Source organism: Terrapene carolina, unplaced genomic scaffold, assembly GCF_002925995.2.
Source record: "Terrapene carolina triunguis isolate 2854851 unplaced genomic scaffold, T_m_triunguis-2.0 Scaffold67, whole genome shotgun sequence".
NCBI lineage: Eukaryota > Metazoa > Chordata > Testudines > Emydidae > Terrapene > Terrapene triunguis.
Window position 1 is genome coordinate 6,914,163 of NW_020664418.1, and position 16,834 is coordinate 6,930,996.

Sequence of the window (16,834 nt, forward strand, 5' to 3'; positions counted from 1 at the left end):
CATTTTAGACTGAACTCTGCTCAGAGTTTATGGTTGCCAACCCTCCAGGCTTGTCCTGGAGTCTCCAGGAATTAAAGATTAATCCTTAATTAAAGATTATGTCATGTGATGAAACTTCCAGGAATATGTCCAACCAAAATTGGCAAACCTATAGAGCTCGTGCATTAGTACTGGAACCTGTAATGTTTGTGAATAGTATTTCCATATGCTTGAATTGATGCCATTACATGCCAGTATTCTTTAAGCATTATTTTCATGAGTTCCCTCTATGATTGGCATGCACACGTTGATCTCATGAAATTGGAATTTTGAATATGCTCACCATACCTCTGTCCTTGCATCTCCTGTCCAAAGGTGTATGAGGGCACGTCTACATTACGTGCTGGACGGGCAGCGATCAATCCAGCGGGGGTCGATTAATCGCGTCTAGTCTAGACGCGATAAATCGACGGCCGAGTGCTCTCCCGTCGACTCCCATACTCCACTGGAGCGAGAAGCGGAAGCAGAGTCGACGGGGGAGCATCAGCAGTCAACCTACCACTATGAAGACACCGCAGTAAGTAGATCTAAGTACGCTGACTTCAGCTACGTTATTTACGTAGCTGAAGTTGCGTAACTTAGATCGATTCTCCCCCTTTCCCTCCCCAGTGTAGACCAGGCCTAAGAGGGTGTTGCCTCAAATCCCACTCATGTCCTTCTGTATGATTGCAGTAAGGAAAAATTCTTGTAAAGTGTGGCTCCCCGGCACTGAGCTGTGAAACTACTTTGAAAAGCCACATCCATTGGGGGTGTGCACAAGACATCTTGTGCAGTGGTGATGTCATCAACATACTCTCTGTATGGGAGCGCAACTGCCTCAGTTCCCTTGTTGTTCCAAAAGAGGGCATACAGATCTCTCCTGTGTGTCCTCAGGCTAGCTCTTTCCTTAGTTTAATTGATCTCCTTGTAGTTAGTGTAGAGTAGTATAGGATAGCTTAGTGTACATAGTATGTCCAGAACCACATTGGGCCCAGAGATAGTTGCCCACATCTGTTGCCTTCTGTAGTTGGGTGAGACCCACTCGGTAACTCAGTGCTGCACCTTTGCTCCCTTTGGTGGGGGGAAGAGAGACTTGAGACTCCAGGTTTCTCAGTGTCTCCAGCCTGATATACTCCAGACCCACCAATGGTACCAAGACCAGCCTCCATGCTAAGGTTCCTCTGACACTGGATGCAAGATGTATTTTGACCTTTTGGCCTTGGTGCTGCCTTCCATCATGCGCCTGAGAACAGAATCTCCTTGTGCTGGAAGCAGATCCCTTATTCAACGCTGCTTAAATCAAAAGTGGCACCAATGACCAAACTGGCACCACATATTATGGCCTCAGTAGCCTTGGTGACAACACAAGAAACGCCCTCTTGGTACCTTTGGCACAGTTGTCCTGGGCACAGACTCCAGATCTCCTTCTCTTGGAGGCATCAAGGAAGGGCTTACAATCCAGGAAGGGCTCCACTTTGAAATGCTATAAACAAAAATGGAAATGGTTTACTATCTGGGCCACTGATAAAGGATTCTCTCCATCTCAAACTTGGGTCGCTGCAGTCCTACCATACTTTCTACACCTTCACTCTGAGCAATTAGCCTCTCTAAAGATCCAGCTGACAGTAATATTATCTGCTTCTCACAGTTATCTTAAGGCTAAACTCATTTTCTCATCCTACAGTCTCCAGGTTCTTAAGGGCATAGTAAACATGTTCTTCAAACCTCCATACTCCAGTATGGAAGCCTCTGCCTTCAAAGGACCTGCATCTTGTCTTAATGACGCTGGTGGCCCCTCCTTATGAGCCTCTTGCATAAGTACTTCTCAACCACTTATAAAAACAGCCTTTCTGATAGAATTTACATCTGCTAGGAGGGTGGGTGAGCTTAGTTCTTTGGTCATTCCAACTTATACGGTAAAGGCAGCATGAAGTCCTGTCCCAGCTTCATGCCTAACTTGTCATATTTCTACCTATCTCAGTGTGTCCCATTCTCCCCCCTCCATGTTCTTCCCCATGCCCATTCCTACCCAGGGGATACATGTCTCTCTACTCCTAGGTGAAGATGATATACTGCTGGAAAAGACTTAGTCCTTGAACAATCTAACTGGTTATTTGTAGTATGTGGGGAGAGGTGCCAGGGAAAACCCATTACTAAACACTGTCACACTGATCTAGGAGCTGAATACAGTATTGTTACATCTTAGCTAGGAAACCATGGCCCTTTGGTTCAAAGATCTGTTCCATGAGAGCCACTCAACAAGAGCCACTTCAGCATCAGTGGCTTAAGCAGGTGGGGATATGCAATGCAGTTCAGCAGCTTTGAGTTTGTTGCACACTTTCACCAGACAACCTCCCTCAATTTAGCATTGCACCCAGATGGGGAGAACAGGGCTACGGGTCCATATTTAGTTAAGAACACCTCACCCACCGTCGTCCTGAAACCGCACTGCTTGTTAATCTTCCACAAGAGGGAATGCACACAAGTCCTCAAAGAAAAAGTTGACTTGCCTGTAGTTATTCATGAGTTACCTCTGCATATTCATGCTACCCGCCCACCTTCCCAACCACCTAAGAGTTCTGTCTGGAGACCATCAGGGCTCTATGGCTAGGGAGAAGGAAATGAGGCCATAGGGAGTGCGCTCCTTTCCTTAAAGTAGGGTGATGCCATCACTATAGTGCAAGATCTTCCATGCATCCCTTAACACATGGCTTTTCAAGACAGTTCTACGGCTAGACACCAGGGGGCTCAAATAACATCTCCTGGTAAGTAACATCTTTTTCAGCAGTGTCCATCACTTTCCCATCAGTCATTTTCAGGAAAGTGTAGTTTTGTATATATTGCTGTTTAAAAACATCTAGACATAGTTTTATTACTGTTAGTCTTTTACAGTTTATCACTTCTCTGGCAAAACTCTGAGACCATTGCACTGTTTCCAACCAACCCTGAACTGGCCTCATCTAGGTGACCTAGTCTGACATTTACATGGTGGTACTCTCCCTGTTATGGGAGGATGAAACAGAACATGTTCTCAAGGGCATTCCATCCCTTTCTTGCCATCTCCACTGTCTGCTATGTTAATGATGAGTAGCACACCCAGATTAGCTCACAATCCAAAGCCTTTGGGCACAGGAAATGACCAATCTCTATATAAACATCCTGGAATGGAGAGCAGCCCACTGGCCATTTGAAGAGCACCTCTCCAAATTTTAAATGACTGTACAACATTGATGTATTAGGCAGCAGAGCAGTCCCCATTTGGGACTCCTGTGTAACCTGGTGTATTCATCACTGTGGTACTGGCATAGCTTTCCATCATCCTGGCAGACAGCCTCAGCAGAGAGTAGAAAAACCAGTGCTGGTGGTCACTTGGAGCCAAGCGAGCAAGTTTTTTCGACCTGGGTCAAACATAAAGGATCTGGTCCTCCCTTGGCTTCCATTCCGTTGTTCAGACTCTGCATACATGCTCTTGCTACAGTTTCAAACAACTAGGTCTCTCCTTCAGTTTAGTAAATGCACCACTTTCTCTCACTGGTATAAAGGTCTGCTGTATTATTTCATCCTACATTGAGTTTTAAAAGGGTCTGCTTCATGTATTTCATCCTCTCCAGGAAGGTCTAGGACTCCAATATAGTACTTCCTAAATTAACAGCCAACTGAGTGATTGATAGAATGTTCCTTTTATCATCATCTCATGGAAGGCTGTGGCGATCATGCTGGCTCAGGATCCTGAGATCCAGGAACTAAAGGCTGATCCATAGCCTTTCATGGTGAAAGTTGGTCCTTCCTCAATACCCCAAATCTCTCTATAAAGTAGTTGGGTATCTCTTTTTTGGGATGGGGAGGGGAGAAACAGGAAGGTTGAAGTAAATCGCCATTCGTTATCAGGAGAGGGTCAGCTGTATGGTTTCTTTGTTAATATGGCTCTAAGTTGCAGTGTGATCTGGAAAATCATAAGTATTTGTGACTCATGAGAATAGTATGAGAAGTCAGTCCATTTCCACCAGAGGCTAACAACTAATTGGGATTCCAGGTGTTGGGGTACATTCCACCAGGTGTAAAGAAGTCTCTGCTGCATGTTACAAAACTGTTTCCATCGTGGAGATCTGAATGGCTGGAGCTCTGTCCATGCTTTCATATGTTAATAGTCTCTGGACTCCCCTTAGCCTCTAGATTAGATGCTAGAACTCTGGCAATCTTTATTCAAGTAAGCTTCCTCAAACCCATCTCCTTTAGGTCTGGGAACTGCTTGTCAACCTCCTGCAGTGGGGATTCATGCAGGCAGTGCTCAAAGAAAACTGTTGCTTACGATACTAACTGTAGCTCTTCAAAGTGATTGCCTGTATGGATCCAAGTGTTACCTGCCCTTCTTCCCCATTATTTCCAAGTCTTACCATAAATTCTTGATATTTAATGATTGGCTGGAATTGTCACACTATGTCCTTGGGTGTTGTGGTACAAGGATATCGGCAGGGTGCGCTTGCAGCATCAGTGGACTGTGTTGTTCAAAGTTTCAAGTTTGTGCCCCCCAAGCTACACATTGCCTGAAATCTGAATCCATGAAGGCAATTGTCTCTAAGAACCATAGGTACTATAGTAAGCACCCATTCTTTCTCTAGTGTAGAAGAACCTTTAATTTACCTCTGTGTAAAATATGTACATTACTCATTTGGGTCAAGGGCGTATGGAGGCTTGATATTGATGCAGCACTTTGAGATTCTCTGATAAAAGAAGCTAGTGCAAAGTATCATGTTAAATTCACTGGCTGCTTCTAAGAATCTTGACAATTGCCTTGTGCTATTCAATAACTCTTTTACTGGAAATATTTTTGTAGGCTTTCTGATCATCTGCACATTACTTCCTTTCTGTAAGAGGGTTGGGTATCTTTTAGTAAAGGGAGAGGGGGGTGGGAGAAACATTAACAACATTTGCTTTAGGCAGGGTGGATATGTGGCTTCTGTGTTTAATACTGCAGAACAAAGCACATTTATTTTCCTGACCCTCAAGCTGTTTGTAGGTTAAATATCAACTGAACTTAGCAAATACTCTTTATTAGATGCAGAACTTACTGCATGCAATTGAGTCTAAGCTTTTCTTGTGACACTGAAGGTTCCTAGGCTTTAAGTATAAAATATCTTTGATGTTTTTAGTCTCCAAAACTAGAACTGTAGCATTCTCCTCGCTGGCTCACAAGAACAGAGCTAACAGAGGGAATGGAGAAGACCGTGAAAAGCCCTCGTGTGCTTGCATCAGTCCTCTGTCCCCATTTCAGTCACTGCAAACTTAACGCATTACTTTCTTTATGTGGTTTGGCCAGCTTAGAGGATGGAATTTTTGCCAAGCCCCATTTGCACAATTAATAGTCTTTTTTTTTTTTTTTTTTTTTAATTCAGTTGAATGCCCTATTACAAAACTATTTCTAGTATGAGAGGGTCATGGTTTGGTCTTATCAATCTTGATTGTCCCTCTAACTATAATCATGTCTTAAATGGCTGTGCCTCAACTGTTTATGATGCAGACGTATGTATAAATTGCATCTCTTGAGAGAGCAGATCTTTGTTCCCCATGTGAAGCAATCTCTGCCTATTGCTAACAATGAATGCAGATGCCACGGAGGTAATTAGAATTGTGATTTGTGAATAATTTGTGTGAAACTGGTCACAGCACTTAATGTAGGAGTGATGCTGAAACTTCCTATTGCTTTACAATAAAAGAGAAGTTTCTCTGGAAATATTAATATTGATTGTCATTCTAGTGTGTTAGTTTGTGTATTATATTGCTGAGCGAATACTCTGCAAATACAACATATATTTATATTGCAGGATAAAATCATAATTACCCAACACAATTTTACCCGTTTGTAATACCATTCTGAAATTCAGATTAAAAACTGAAAATCTCCAATATACTTTGGTTGCCTGCCACCTTTCAATTGCTAAAAATAATTCCCAATGCCACTAACACACATTCTCTCCTTGTACCTACAGGATTTTGAAACTCAGAGCAGACGAGTCAGGGGAATACTTATGTGTGTTCGTGTTTGCTAACTCGCCTGTAGCCAACGCCACTATAGAAGTGAAAGGTATTTTTGGTTTCGCTCTCTCCTGAAAACTGTCTGAGCAGTGCTCTTTCCTTTCTTCTCTTCTGGGTCCTCTTTGTCATGAGTCCTCTCTGGGTGTGTCCATACTACATAATTAACTCAAATGACCCTCCCCTGAGTTACTTCCCTTGTGTTAGCTTCTCACAAAGTAATGTTCTGCATTCACACTGGCATCATAGTTGCTCATATGACTTCTGGAGGCACATCCTTTGGTTCATAGCATTACAGTAAACTGTACCCCACTATGACTGGTTTTGCAGTGTATAGTGATAACTTTTCTGTGCCTTTTGTGGATACTGAATGGACATGGTATGAACCCAGCAACTAATTAAAGGAAACTAGTTTAGGTTGTCACGTTGTAGATTTCTCTCCAGGGTCTTCATTCCACTGGTGGCAAGGTACGGATTCAGTTTGCAGAGGTTACCTGTACCAAATATTGGCACTAGTTTCTCAGTTATTCCCCACACGTGGCCCTTTTTCCTGCGCTATCCATTTAACAGTAGTTGTATAAACTACTTCAGAGCTTAAAACTGGACTTGGTGCACTAATGAAAAAAACAGATTAGAGCTTGGTCAGTCAGAAGAAAAGGCAGCTAAGTAGTCTGCAAGGTACAAAATCCTCATAACCAACTATGTAAACCTCACTCCCTTTCAGGTTTTTTATTGCCCTTTGCCATTACATAGGTCTGTCATATACTGAGTCCCTAAATTTACATTGAAGGGGTTCTGTTTCCAATCCATCCTCAAGCTTAATTAAAAAGTGTAAAGCTTTGTCTGTTGCTGTTCCAGTCCTAATGGCAAGTAACAAGGGAAGACAAATCATTGTCTTCTAAATGGCTTGTTGGTTTTTTTGGCATCCCTGGGGGTAGCTTCTGACCTCAGTTATTTGATATGTTCCTGTGATATTACCTAAGGAAGGCCCTTGGCAAAGGCAAACACTGTTAATGGATACATAAGGAACTTCTCTGCCCCTGACTGAAGATATGTTGTATGGCTGAGCTACTGAACGAAGCATAGCAGGAAAGTGGAGGTAACAGACTGTGCAGTCCAAGAGACAACTTATTTGATATTAAAATAAAATTAAGAAAACATAATAACTGTAAAATTATGGTTAAAAGTGAGTTACATTGTTCTAACACTTCAGATAAAGAAAGCAAACAATTTCCTGAGGCTTAAAACTATTGCCATGTTAAAAAGATTGTATTCTGATCAAGATGTACGAAAAAATACTGTCAAATCCATGTCTCTGTTCAAAGGATTCCTTTTGCAGAGGGCTCTGAGAGAGGATCTTTACATAAAGACTGTCTAGAGATAGTGGATTTTTGTTAAATGTTGGGTATTTTGCTCATAAGGAGAAAGTGGTGATAGCTCTCTAAAATATATAATTAGGAAAACGTAATTAGGAAGGCAGGAGGGCATTTTGTGTGGGAGGGGAGAGGGAGAAGAAATTCATTGCTGATCAGGAGTCTGACTGTGAAATGTGAGCAGAGTCACACAATTCTAAGAATGCAAGTTCTATTGCTTTGCTTGAATCAATTTAATAGAAGGTTGTGCTGTATTTAGTGAGCCTGTTTTCCAGGATTTAGACTGGCTGTGATTTTATGCTGCTTAATCTTGTTTACTGTGATTTTGCTCAACTTGCTAAATAATTATTGCTTTACGTAAAATAACTTTTGAATTAGGCTGCTCTTAGGGATGACCTTTACAAGCCATTTCCAGAGAGAAGCAAAGCTTCTTAGCTTTGATAAGGGGCAAAAGATGGCCAGCCTAGAGCACTCTGTCAAAAGATGCAGCATGGGGCTGTGCATCAGAGTGGCCAACTTTCACGTGGTAAATAAGCACCCCGACTTTCACAATAAGCCAAAAATCAAGCTAAAACAAAGCAGTCCCTAAGAACCCCAACACTCAATGTGATTAGATCCCCCCGGCGTGCAGTCTGGGACTGTGGTGGGCCCGCTGTGCACCGCTGATCTCTCCTCCCCTTTCCCCTGCTTGCTGGGAGCCGATCAAAATAAAGAAGCAACAAGCTACAAGCCAACAAGGAACTCACAAGCCAGTTAAGCCAAAAACAAGCCCAATTTCTGTTTTTTTCCCCCGCAGGTTTGGCATGTCTGCTGTGCATTCACCGAAAGTGCTGTTACTGTGCTGCCCAAGGATAGTTGCAGACATGCAGAAAACCTGGTGGTACTACTGAGCAGTGGTAGTGATAAACTCAGTTTCCTGGATTGAACCATTGGCACAAAGGGTAGAGGCAATAGTTAATTACATTAACCACTTTCCATGGAAATTATGTATAAATACCTGTGACTGAGTAATCATTACCAATTATAAGTTAATGGCTGTTAAGCACCTCTCTCGGGAGGAGCTACACTTGCAGATTGCACAGCAGTCAGTAACTTAAGAGGAATCATAGACCCTATTCTGAAGCCACTCCATACAACGTCATGATAATTCCTAGACCAGTAGGCATTAAACAAATTTGTAGACATACAAAGTATGGGGTGTGGAGTAATGGGAGAACTCTTGTTAAACATCCTGCAAACTGTGGCAGGCAAATTTTTTTAGTTGAAGGAAAACTCAAAACTTTTGTACAATATAAATTATTTCCCTACGTAGTGGCTACATAGGACTGTATTTAGGAGAGTCTTCTAAGCTACTGGTGATTACAGGGTTTAACTGCAGAACCAATGTTTTCCTAGAACTGCATATAAATTTATTATGTTGAAAATGATTACTCACTAAGGTTATTGCTACTGCAAGAACCACTGTATAAAAGGTTGAGCATATATGCATCCTCTTAAATGTAGAATGTCACTAAGTGACTAGTTTGTATGTTAGGAGTATACCGGTTTCTCCCAACTAACAAACCTTGTTGCCAGTTCAATGGTAGTTTTTTAATATTCATACTGTGATGGGATAGTAGTTCAAAAATTCGGGAACCAAGGCTTAAAAATCATTCTTCTGGATCTAGACTACTATGCTCTAGCATTAGTGGGACCTCAGCCTTGTCCTCAAGTGCCTTACAAGGCTTTCTTTCAAACCCATGGCCACATACTTGCTTACACATCTGTCTATAAAAATGGCATTCTTAGTAGCCATCACCTCGGCTCGGAGGATCGGAGAAATAGGGGCTCTAATGGCACACCCCCATTTAATTTTTTTCAGAGATAAGGTTATGTTGTGACCACACCCCAAATTCCTCCCCAAAATATCTTCCGCTTTCCATATAAACCAATGTATCCACCTCCCAGCCTTCTTTCCCAAGCCACGCCAGGACAAGAGAGAGGCAATATTACATACACTCGATGTCAGAAGAGCACTGGCCTTCTATTTGGATAGAACTAAACCTTTCAGAAAATCTCCTAGACCAGTGTTTCTCAATGACTTGTCTGTGGACTGACACTGGTCCCTGAGATCTCCCTGACACAGTTTAGGAAAGCAGCATGCTAGTCTGTAGTATCAAAAAGGTTCAGAAACGCCGTCTTAGACTATACCTTTCTAGTGCAGAGAGATCTAAAGGATCCTGAATCTCTAAGCAAAGACTCTCTAGATGGATATTGGACTGCATTATCTATTGCTGTCGTACCTACACTCTCCATCTGGAGTTCAAACACATTCCATGAGATCTCTTTCCACTTCTGTAGCCTTCCTCAAAAACGTTCCCATCACAGAAATGTGCAGAGCAGCAACTTGGCTATCTGCTTGTACTTTTGCTGAACATTATGCAATCACCCATGACTTAGCATGCGATGCCATATTTGGCCCCACTGTATCGTGATCAATATTCGATTAGACTCCAAAGCCCCACCCCTCCATTAGAGTTACTGCTGTAGAGTCACCTATAGTGGAGCAGCCATAGGATCACTGCTTGAAGAAGAGGTTACTCACCTGATGCAGTGACTGGTTTTTCGAGATATGTATCTGTATGGGTGCGCCACTATCCTTCTCCCCTCTGTCAGAGCTCTGAATAATAAGTTCTGTGGTAGAGAAGGAACTGAGGGTGATTTGCCTGTGCAGCGCTAGATAGCCTTGAGGCAGAGCATGAGATAGTGAGAGCGCGTATGTAGGACGAACAGACACTGCTACCTAAAATCTCCAATCTGACGTGCAGGGATGCAGATACACCTACAATGGAGCACCCATAGGAGGACATCTCGAAGAACCACAGTTACTGCACAGGGTGAATAAACCTTTCTTTTGGGTGGGACCCATGTTTAGTACAACACTTATGACTTGTCTCTAGTTTTTTAGAAGTTGTGGCAGGGGTAATCGCTAAATTTGAATAAGCATATTTACTTAGAGCTGTGAAAGCCATTTATAAATATAAACATACAATGGAGTCGCATCATAGGCACATTTAACTTATGCGATGTTAACTATACGCGCTCGGCAAAACAAAACAAAAATTTAAATACTGTACCTGTAGTGCGGTCGATTCCGCCCGCCATTCCACTCAATGAGCATTTGACTATACGCGATTTTCGCCTTGCGTGCTGACTTCAGAATCTAACCCCCACGTAAGATGCGACTCCCCTGTATAGACATTTTCTTGGCTAGTATCTGTCATTGAAGATATTTATTTGAATAGGGATTTTTTCCTGCCTTTCCCTCCAGTGTTGCTGTTAGTCTACTGAGCTCTGTTGCTATAAGAGATCATAATTCCATATTCTTTTATATGGCTATCACTACTATGGACAAATGGGGTGAGTCTTCCTGCCTGCCTGAGTGGTAGCCAGTCCAGATGCAGTATTTTCAAGCCTAGTTTCTCTTCTTGGAATGCACATAAGTGTCCACAGTTGTATCCCTACCCTTTTGGAAACATCTGGTGTATTTCTGCTGAGGCACCATCATTCTTTCAGGTTTCAGCAGAGCTCCCAAATAACACAGAAGAAGGGAGCATAGAAGAAACTTTCTCCTAGGGTAACCAATAAAACTTGGGGGCAAAAGAATCCCTCTTGTTCATCTCCCCTGTAACCTTTGGAAACAGATGTGTTCTGCTTATCCCAATCCTCTTTCAGCACAAGGCCACAGTGGAACTGTCACAACCAGTTCTAAGAAGGGTCAGGATGGGCTCTGAAGCAGACAACACCTTCCAGTTCCCCCTGGACATCTGAGGAGAGGAAATCCATGAGAACCAAGACTGCTAAGAGGGCTTATAATATATGTTGGAGATAGGGGGTAGCATTCTCTCAGCCCTGCCATCGTCACTGCAAGGGAAGTCCTTTGTACACGGGTCTGGAGAAATAGGGCTTTTGCAGCCTCTCCCATCCAGCCGCCTCCCCCCTTCCCCCTTCAAAAGAACCTTTGATATTTTGGAAGGGAGACCAGGTTGAGAGCTCCCTGACTTTTCCAGTGTTCTCAGGGAATCAGTTTGTCCAGCAACAAAAACTCAGTGTAGTCTCCACTCAGTGCTTGCAGCCATAAATCCAGAGGACTGCTGCTTTGAAGAATGCCTACCTTCACATCACCCACACTTCAAATGCACCAGAAGCCCTTAGATTTTCTACATGATACTTGCACTTCCAGTTCTACACTCTCCTTTGGTCCATCTCCAGCTCCAAGGCTATCAAGAAAATGAATAGTCATTGCAGCAGCCCTCAGAGGAAGGAGTGTCTAATTCTGCACCTGGGTGACTGGCTGGTCTGGTTCTGACTTCCAGGAAGCCTGTGCAGCGGTTTCACAACATTGTCCTGATGGTGAATTAGGAAAAGGCTTTTGATTCCTGCTCAGACACTGCTGCAGCTTCGAGTAATGATAAACATGGCAAACACTTGTCGCTTCTTTCCCTGACAAAATCTCCAACTTAGAGGCCCTAATTGATCTTTCAGTCCACAGCTCAGCGTCCCTCTGGATGTACATGGCCATGACTTGGAGTGTCTAATTCCCTCCTTCAGCGAAGGCATTTCCACTAGTGGCTGACAGATTGCATCCCCACTTCAGGACTCCCAAAGTCTCCATGTCTCTATGGATAGCAGCCTCCGCACATGAGAGATGGGGGACTTGCAGTTCACCAGTCCATTCAGGAAATGGCCCGTCTCAAGAACAAAAGCTCCACATCAGCATCTTGGCGCTCAAGACAAGTCAGGTTGTCTCTCAAGGTCCTGGAAATTCCTGCTGACCACATCTTGATCAAGTTGGACCAGGGCTTTGGAGCGGAGCCTGGAGCTGGAGAGCGGAGCAGCTCCGGAGCAGTGGAGCTTCAGGTTTTTGCCTGGAGCTGGAGCGGAGCCGGAGCACAGCTCCAAAGCCCTGGGTTGGACGACATGGCTGTACAACTGCTGCAAAAGGAATCAAACACACTCTTCTAGTAGGTAGAGAGAACATTGTGCCCTGTTAGGCTCTGCTTGAATCTCAAATGTCACTGCTTGAATCTATGGGCAGATTGGCTGAGTCAGAAACCTTCCATCCAGAAAGTGGTCCTTCTGGTACTGATCTGGTCAGAGCCTACCTCAATTGCTTTCTTTATGATGGGCTTTAGTTCTGAGATACTGCAGCAGATATAGACCCTAAAGTTTGGGTGCATGGGTGGGGGATGTAAGTCATTGCATTGACACTTTTCCCTCCTTCATTGAAGTGGGTTCTGAAGAAAGTAATTAGTGCTTTGATTTTCGTAGTCCAATGACCTTTCTAGTGGCAGTCATCTCAACCCTGATTTGCAAACCCAAGTACTTCATTTTCAACAAATTAGCTTTTGGAACACTCCACTTGTTTCCCCAATGTGGTCTCTGCCTTCCCCCTTTAACTAGGTGAGCTTGCTTCCCAACTCCTGCTCCAATCCAAAAGCCAGACTCTTAAGTCTAGGTCAGCCTAGCCTGAACCGTCCCTCCCTCCCTGTTTGTTCTTGAAGGGCTTCACAAAGGAGAGAAGGTATCCTAATAATCTTCTGGCTGCATCAGATACTCCCATTCCATTGCATACCCCTGCCCAGAGTAGCTTTGAGCTCACTCTGTCACAGCAGTGCTATGTCTTGGGCACCCCTCAAGTCAGCTTTTCCAACCCACCTTGCACTCAGCTCATGCCTTCTCGAGACGCTTTTTGCTGAACTTCCACATCAATTGATTCAGCCTTCAGTCAGCAAATACCTGTGACAGCCAGAGGGCTACAGCCTTCAGGAGGCGATCCATTCACACCAGTAGACTGACTGGTCTCTTTCTCTCCTTCTGTCACTGCTTAGCTTGTACAGTTCCTCTCCCTTGGTATGCTCAGAGCTAGCCACCCATTTGTCCAGATGATGGCAGTCACATCATAGAAAAAAAAAAAAGAACAGATTTCTCTTACATCACTAATTGTTTTCTGTGAATTGTAGATACCCACCTTAGGGCACCTCGATGGGAGATCAGGCTCAGGGAAAAGAGATTATGTAGTGTAGGTTTAACCATAATTTTTCCTCAGCTCTGGAATTTCTCCAATGGGAAAGCCTGCCTGTATGCTGGGGGGAATAGGAAATGGGAGCCAGAATCCTGCATCTGGACTGGTTACCACCCACCTGACTGACAAATAAGACTACTTGCTCCGTTTGTCCTGATTGGTAGAAACCAAATCATGAAACACTATTAGCAAGGAAAGAAATCTTTTCCTATGCTTTTGGGATCAGAGATGGTTGTCCTTTAGAAAGTTCTTTAGATGTAAATAATCTTTTAGAATAAAAAACAGGTTAAATGAACAGTGAATGGACTTACATTTAAGATGTATTTTTTGCTGTAGCATGAAAATGTCTAAGTCCAACTTCATGGCTTTAAAGGAGAACTGTAAAGGATTTTTTTTTTTTTTAAAGTTCTCCTGTTTCAAAATGTTTCATAAAGAATGGCTGTTTATTTTCTGTTTGCATTTACCTCAGCAAGATCAGGAAAGTCACATCCAGTCTTCCCTAGTTTTAGCTGGAAGACCTTTACAAGGTCTCAGGGATGTTTATTGCAGTCTCCAACTTCTTAATTGAAGGAGTCAGGGTGTGGAAACTTGAACAAAGGCATTATCCAAAATGTTAGTTACTGAAGTTAAATAGGTTTGAAACTATGTTTTGGGGTTGCCTTACTGAAAGTTGAGCAATTAATGGGCAAAGATTTTTATTCTGATGTCACTGAATTCTCCACTCAGTTTTTCAGCTTAGACAAGACCAGAATTTTAATGCGATTGGGGGGAGACTAAAACATGTTTCAGGTTTGCTTTATGCATAGTAAATATGGAAAGAGCACTGGGGCCCACTCTTTTCCTCTACTAGGCCACCTTTGTATTCCCATAACCCTTTGTATTTTTAGCTGCTTGCCTGACATGTAATTTTTCCCATTTAAAAATTCAAAGAATTAAGGGAATCGGGGCATGGTTGTGAACTGATCTTCTGCGCACCAGCACTCCCTACTTGTCAATTTCTACCCACAGATATGTGCATACAGCTCCCTTTCTCTTCACTGGAAGCTATGGACCAAGTTCCATCTACAGGTCAAAAGCAGCATTATATGCCTTGTGCTTGGAAGGAATTTTTCTTTCAGGGATCAGTTCTAAACATACCATGTCAGACACCTGTGGTGCTGTGTATTGTGTGGCTGTTACATAGTTAAGTGTTTGAAGATATGGGGGTGAGAAAGGGCTCACACCCAGTTTGTCTTCCTAGGAGCATCTCTCTCTGTCACTGGATTATCTTCCAGGATACACTGTAAATGGAGAGATGTAATATCTAACTAACAGGAAATTGGTGCTAGTAATATAAAGAATTTTCTCTTGCTTTCAGAATGGCTCAAACGTAATTGTTAGTTACAAAATTATTATTAAGTGAAATATAATTCAAAGTAGCCCTCTTTCTTGTTGATCTGCTTACACATTATTTTAAAAAGTTCTTCAAACTGAGGAACTATTTTCCTCTTTTTTGTGATGTAGAAATAAAAATAAGATGCATAAAAGCACTTCACAAAAATTACCTCTGAGGTGTAATGAATGAGAAAGCAATTAGCCCATTTTTATGAATGGGGAAACTGAGGCAAAGCATGTGGCTTGTCCAAGATCACACAGCAAGTCAGTATCTGAGCAGGGATTACAGTGTGGCTTCTAGTCCTCTGCTTTTCAGATAAACGCTGCTGCTCAAAAGCGTAAGTGAAATCTAAATCCAGTGTGAAGAGAAAAGAACTAAATTTGTGCATTTGATTTTTCCTTCCTAACTACAAAGTGGAGACTAACTGGCTAGGTGGTAGGACTGCTGAAAAGGACCTAGGGATTGTAGTGGATCACAAATTGAATGAGAGTCATCATTTAGGTGATGCAGTTCCAAAAAAGGCAAATGGGGTATATTAACTGGAGTGTCGTATGTAAGACACAGGAGGTAATTGTTTCACTCTACTTGGCATTGGTGAGGCCTCTGCTGGAGTACTGTGTCAACTGCTGGGAATGACACTTTAGAAAAGATGTGGACAAATTGGAGAGAGTTCAGAGGAGAGCAACAAAAATGATTAAAAATTTAGAAAACCTGACTTATGAGGAAAGGTTAAAAAAAACCCAACTGGACATGTTTAGTCTTGAGAAAAGATTACTATGGGGGGACCTCTCATAACAGTCTTCAGATACGTTGAGGATGGTTAAAAAGAGACAGTGATCAGTTGTTCTCAATGTCCAGAGAAGATAGGACAAGAAGTAAGGGAGATTTAGGTTAGATATTAGGAAAAACTAAATTGTCCTGGAATAAGCTTTTAGGGGCGGCTGTAGAATCCCCATCACTTGTGGTGCTGTCAGGAATGGTCTAGGTTTACTGCAGTCCAGCAGGGGGCTGGACTAGATGATCGCCTGAGGTCCCTTCCAGCCCTACATTTCTATGATTCTATTGCTAAATTCCTGATCCAGGTGAACCAGTATGGTCTCTGCTGCTTAATTGCAATCCGCACAGTAAAACACAACTGCCAGTTAGCCAAGGCTCTCTGGCAGAATAATCATTGGGTTAATGTCTCAGCCATAGTTGAAAACCAGCTAGCATAGAAGGCTCTGGAATATTAATATTCCATATCATGCTCCCTTCAATAGACAGCATGCTAGAAATAGTCTTTGTCCTAGTGGAATTGTAAATTGCACATCCAGCAATAAAGTAGAATGTAGCCTTGTCACTTATGCTCTCTTTGGGATAACCCAACACAAATGTCCTCTCCTTAAAGGAATATAATTATCTCCTGACTCTAGGAGAGTTTTAGGTCACCCTGCAGTTGGGGTGACTGTCCTAGAAACCCCTCTTCTGCCCCCCCTTTTTTTCTAACAGTTTGCTGATGCAGTAAAAGTGGGCCAGCATTAGCAGTGCTGATTTACTGCGCCTTCCTCCTCTGCAAGGCTTTGCCCTGCTTTCCTCTCTGTTGATATATGGCAGTGAAAAGCTCAGTGCTGACAGATGGAGACTATGAGAGGTTGCAGTTTAAGCCGATGAATCCTGTTTCTTAGGGTTACCATACGTCCTCTTTTTCCCGGACATGTCCGGCTTTTCGGCACTCAAACCCCCGTCCGGGGGGAATTGCCAAAAAGTCGAACATGTCCGGGAAAATGGTGGATCTGCTCCTCCCCTGACTCTTCGGCTCTGTTTAAGAGCCAAGCTGCCCGAGCGCTATGGACTTCAGGCAGCCCCCTTGCCTCCGGACCCCAGCCGCCGGGCGGGCACTTCCCCGCCCGGGCTCCGGCGGCGCAGGGTCCGGAGGCACGGGGGCTGCCCGAAGCCGGTAGCGCTCGGGCAGCCCGGCTCTTAAACAGAGCCGAA

General features: G+C 43.3%; 1 protein-coding gene across 2 annotated transcripts in view; it reads left to right on the forward strand.

Annotated features, from left to right (window-relative positions):
- The window catches only part of NPTN (neuroplastin), a 110,696-nt gene that overhangs the window by 73,272 nt on the left and 20,590 nt on the right, over positions 1-16,834 (forward strand). For both annotated transcript variants that reach the window (XM_024213796.2, XM_029910743.1), the window contains exon 3: positions 6,006-6,100. In XM_024213796.2, the coding sequence (XP_024069564.1) occupies positions 6,006-6,100 (95 nt within the window). The remainder of the gene's footprint in view (positions 1-6,005; positions 6,101-16,834) is intronic.